At 47.1% G+C, this 5,676-nt stretch overlaps 1 protein-coding gene across 1 annotated transcript; it reads right to left on the bottom strand.

Annotated features, from left to right (window-relative positions):
- Positions 1-263: 263 nt before the first annotated feature.
- Positions 264-4,220, bottom strand: LOC108520601 (protein FAM156A/FAM156B). The gene has a single exon (XM_017860022.1). The coding sequence runs from the start codon at positions 1,584-1,586 to the stop codon at positions 945-947; it is 642 nt and encodes a 213-aa protein (XP_017715511.1). The 5' UTR covers positions 1,587-4,220; the 3' UTR covers positions 264-944.
- Between the last annotated feature and the right edge of the window lie 1,456 nt (positions 4,221-5,676).

The following is a 5,676-nucleotide window of genomic DNA, read 5'->3' on the forward strand; positions in this document are numbered from 1 at the left end:
GCTTCCACGTCTCCTGGGCACAGGAAGCCTCTCTTCGAAGTCATGGCCCTGCCTCGCTGGTCTGGATGCTGGCCCCGCTGCAGGGCTCAAACAGTGACTGGGCTGTGTTCTCTGGTGCCCTCCCTCCCCCGTTCCCAGTCTCCACAGCGTAGAGCTTCCCTCAATAAACCCGGATCCCCTGCTGGGGGAGATTTCAAGGTAGTCAGCTCAGATCTAATGAGAAACAAACCAATACTGAGGAACAAACCTGAATTCTACACCCATTTTCCATTCCTACATATATTTATTTGGTACTGATGATGAGGAACCCCGTCAGAAATTCCTGCAAGGGAGAATACTACTCGGCTGTTAGGGGTACTGCAATATTTACATACATGTAGCTTACCACATACATAAATGATTACACAAACAGTACAGCGGTGAACCACCAAGTTCTCATTCCACATCCCTTTCCCACACTGCGTTTAGCTGCCCGTTCTTGAAACTGGATCTCAGGGCAGCACACTGCATTTCAACAGGCCTAGTGCTGCTTCTCAGAGGCAGTCAACTCAATGGTGCAAAAGCACAGGACAGCGACAAGGCATTCACACTACACAGACATGTGATCTCTTACTGACAGCAGGAAGGGAAGAGAGATGGAGATCCCGGGTGGGAAAGCAACAACATGCATCACGGGAGCCACGTGAGATGCGGCGAGGACCGCTGGTATGCAGCGTCCCTTGCCAAGGAATGCCTCACAGCCATCCAAGAATGACAGGCACAAAAGATGAGGACTTCCTGGGGTCGGTCAAGCATCATGCTGGGAGGATTCCCACGTGTCCTGGCACACAGGTCCTGGCACTCATCCGACCACAGCTTGGTGTTTGGTCCCCAAAATGGGCCCACACCCAGGCGCTGCCAACACGGCAGTCCCTTTGGGTCTCCATCCCATGTGGGTGCACGTCTCAGTTCTCCTCTAACCACTGCTTCAGCAGCCTCTGAAACATTATTTTGCTCTCCTGCTGCCTCTCTCGCTGGCGCTTCTCCTCTGTCTCCTGTGGTTGGAGTGCTGCTTCGGGCAGAGGCCCGGGCTGGTTGGTGCCTAGGCTGAGGGTCAAGCCACTGAGGCCCTGCACCAGCGTCTCCCAGGAGGAGGGTTGTGGGGCCCTGTTACTCTCCCCAGGGATCCCAGAAAGATTTGGCCTGTGGCTCTGGCAGTATCGACATTCACATCGGAATCGATTCTGACCTCGGTCACCTAACGGGGAGACTCTGGCTTCCCTCCCAACAGCATAGGGGGCCATGTGATCGCGGTGTCTCCTCCTCACGTGCCGCAGGAACGCTTTCTTCCTCTGAAGGAACTCCAGCCTCTCCCACTGCCGCTCTTCCAGCGTCTTCTCCTCTCTGTACCGCTGGTGGAGCAGCCCCTCTGGGAGAGGCACGGCCTGGCTGGGGCCAGGACCGGGGCTCAGGTTACTGAGGCCCATCATCGGCTGTTCTGAGTAAGAAGGCTGAGAGGACGCTGGATCTTCCTCGGAAGTCTCTGCAGCTGTCATCAGGGAAGATTTGGAAGGTGATGCTGGATTCTGTTTCTGGAGTGGATCCATGGAGGTCTGGTCCCAGCTGGAAGCCCCGCCAGGCCCTTGGGTCCAGAAAAGGAGGTGAAGCTGGAGGTTCTCAGACACGAAGAAGGTAGCGAGGAATGTGTGCGGGCAGAACCCAGACTGCAACACAAGGTGATAAGACCAGAAGAAAACACATGATTATTCATCTTACTCAACCTCTCTGTCCCTCCACTTCCTGTGTGTAGAATGGAGATTATACAGAGACCCTGTCCTAGGCTTCTTCTGAGGATGACGTGAGATCATACATGTCACCAGCTTAGAATATTAATGCCACCTAATAAAGGATTTAGAAATGATACCAACTAATGCACCCACATGACACGGAGTGCAAAAGGCTGCGATGCAGTTCGACGATGTCAATTCCCTGCTGACATTTTCCAACCCCTTCCCAAGCATCATTTGTAGAATAATCAAGGCGTGACTCACAGATGCTCTGCCCATGAGCGTTCATTTTTCATCCATTCACAAGGGAGACTTTTACTCAACTGTAAGCGTTTGCACCATGGGGACACACCCTTTTGTATGTTCACCTTCCCGACCACTGGGTTTGCATCTAGTCAAAAGGGCTGCTCACGCCTATGGAAATCGTTTCCAAATTCCGAGTGTGGATAAGAATTTATTTTACTAAATAACAGAAGCAAAAACCCCCAGGAGACTTCAAAGAGAAAAACACATAGATGAATTCAATTAATCCAAAAGCTGGTTCTTTGAAGTGATCAATGAAATTGATACACCCGTGGCAGGACTGGCTGGGAAAAAAGAGGGCAAAGAAACAAGTTACCAATTATCAGGAATGCAAGAAGAGATTGCACTCCAGACCCAGAAAACATAAAAGGGTCAATATGGTAAGAACACACACGACTCTACAGATTCATATTCCACAGGTCAGAGGAAATGTAGCACATACTTGAAAACCACAAGCTATGGAAACTCACCCAGGATGGATTTCAAACACTGGACTGTGTGCACAGTCCTGTATGTTTTAAAGAAGTCGAATTCACAGGCAAACACATTTGCAAAAAGATCTCTGGGCCGCAACAGTTTCACTGGCCAATTCTACCAAACGTTTAATGAACAAATATCACCAACTTACACAACTTCTTCTAGGAAACAAAGCAGAGGCAATGTGCCCCACTGATTTTATGAGGCCAGCACCGCAGGGATACCAAGAAAAGGACAGACCAGTATTCTTTCCTAATACAGGCACCAAAGTATTCAACAAAACTTAGTAATTGGAATTCAGCAGTATGTGAGAAGAATAATAAGCCACCATCAAGTGGGTTTTATCGCAGGAATGCAAGGGTTGTTCTTCCCACACCTGAAAATCAATCAATGTAATCCACAGATTGAGAGATCAGATGAAGAACAAAAATGACAGGATCACATCAAGCTATGCAGAAAAACCATTCAATACGATTCCAAGTCCACTGGTGATATAAAAGCTGTAGCACACCAGGAACACAAGACAACTTCTTCAACCCGAAAAAGGGTGTGTACAGTCAAACCTACAACTAACAAGCCATTTAATGGTCAACGACTGGATGCTTTCTGCCCAAGGATACGAACCAGGCGAGGACGTCCACTCTCACCACAGCTATTCAACGTCACGCTGGAGGCCTAGTCAGTGCTATAATGCCAGAAGAGTCATGGCACACATCGGAGAAAGCAAGAAACCAAAGTACTCCTTTTCATATATCCTGTGATCGTCTACATGAAACAACCAATGAATCTCCTCCAGACTCTCAGAGCTAATAAGAGCTTAGTGCTCATTAATGAGAGCTTAGCAGCGATACAGGAGAGAAACTCAACACACAGAAAACAATCCTACGAGTAACTGGAAACCTAAATTTAAGAAATAATACTGTTTTACAAAAGCTACAAACACAGTGAAATGGTTATGTATAGAGCGAAATACATGGAAGGGGTCTGCATGCCCAAAACTATTATACGGTAATGAAGAAATCAAAGAAGATTTAGTTAAATGGAGAGAAACAATGTGTTCCCATATTGAAAGACCCCAAAAGGTTAAAGTCCATTGTCCCCAATTTCATCTGTAGAATGAATGCAGTCCCTGCCTCTCAGAATCCTTGAGGGACATTTGCATGTATAAACAAGCAGATTCTACAATTCACGTAGAATATTTGATGTTTCAAAAAGCAGAAGGGATTTAGAGAGATCATATTATCAGATTTTCAGATTTGCTCTAAAGCTGTAATAATCGAGATTGCTGGCTTACAGGGGTAGACGAGTAGATCCATGGAATAAAACAGAGTCCATGAATCAATCCATCCATAGAAATGTGTCCAGTAAGTTTTGACATGGGTGTGAGAGGGAATCCAATGGAGAAGGGATAAGCTTTTCAATGCATGAGGTGGCCTATCCTTATGCAAAAAGATGCACCTCAACCTCAACCTTTACATGCAATTAAGGAAAAAGGGTTCAGAGACCTACAAACCGAAGTTCAATACTAAGACTTTTGGGAGAAACCGCAGGAAGACATCTTTGTGAGGGGAGGCTAGGACATGACCTCGGATGCATGATCCATGGAAAGGAAAGATGGATGAATAGGAGTTTGGCAAAATGTAAAACTCTGGCTCTGGCCGGGCGTGGTGGCTCCTGCCTGTAATCCCAACACTTCGGGAGGCCAAGGTGGGCAGGTCACTTGAGTTCAGTTGTTCGAGACCAGCCTGGCCAACATGGTGAAACCCCGTCTCTACCAAAAAATACAAAAATTAGCTGGCGTGGTGGCACATGCCTGTAGTCCCCAGCTACTGGGGAGGCTGAGGCAGGAGAATTGCTCGACCCAGGACGCAGAGGTTGCAGTGAGCCGAGATCGAGCCACTGCCCTCCAGTCTGGGCGACACAGTGAGCCCCTGTCTCTAGATAAATAGAATAGAATAGAATACAACACAACACAACTTTGGCTGTGTAAGAGCCAGTGTGTTCAGAGAATGAAAATCGAAGTTGCACCACTAGGAGGAAATGTTTGAGAATCACCAACCTGACAGATCTTATATCCAAAATACATGGCGCATTTTCAAAACTCCACAATAAGAAAATCAACACCCCACTAGAAAATGGGGGAAAAACTTGAACGGGAGCACAAGAAACTATATTTAACATCCTTCAGCATTAGGGGAATGCAAATCAACACCGTGAAGACTGGCAAGGCCAAGCAAGGAGAACATGTTGGGCGACTGCAACTCTCACACTTTGCAACTGGGAGGGCGAAATGGCACAGCAACTTTGAGAAGGAGTTTGGCAGTTTCTTGTAAGTCAAACAGATGTTTACCATAGGATCCAGCCATCCCACTCCTTGGTATCTACCCTAGAGAACCTAGAGAAATGAAAACTTAGGTTCACAGAAAAGCCTGCACTGAATTGCAAAAGCAGCTCGATGCAAAACTGCCCCACACTGGAGTGAGGAAAATGTCATTCAGTAGAAGGATGGCTGAACACCTGTGGTCTTCCACACAGCGAAACTGCTTTCGTGAAAAAAGAACAGCCTATGACAGAGGCATCTGACACTCATCCAAGATGTTCGTTGGGCCAAAAGAAGGAAGCCCGCCTCACAAGGCCACAAACTGTTTGGTGTCATTGACATAACACTCTCCCCAAGACAAACCTAGAGGGAAGGAAATAGATCACATTACACCAGGGATGATGGATGAAGAAGGGGTAACCGCAGTGGGGCAGTTCCTGGGAGCATCCTGGGGTGATGGGGCTGTTCTGGATCCTGACTGTGGTGGTGGTGGCGACAAGAATGTATGCCTGTGTCAAAGCTCACAGAACTGTACTCCTGAGGGAAAAAAGTCAATCTTGCTGCAGGTTAAGTGAAAAAACCCAATGGCATATTTTGCAATAAGGGTATCTCTCTGTCTTGTTTTGATAAATACATCTTGGATGAATGCAACCAAAAATTGACATTAAATGCTAAATGGAAACTTTAGATCAGCCTTCCAGGCTCTATTCGTTTGACAAATGTGGAAACCAAGAATTCACCAGTTTTCTTTAGAGGATACTGGTCCTCTGAATGTTTACTCACCAAGTCGTGGCTATCAGCACACACTGC

Source organism: Rhinopithecus bieti, unplaced genomic scaffold (assembly GCF_001698545.2).
Source record: "Rhinopithecus bieti isolate Rb0 unplaced genomic scaffold, ASM169854v2 scaffold_54155, whole genome shotgun sequence".
Classification (NCBI taxonomy): domain Eukaryota; kingdom Metazoa; phylum Chordata; class Mammalia; order Primates; family Cercopithecidae; genus Rhinopithecus; species Rhinopithecus bieti.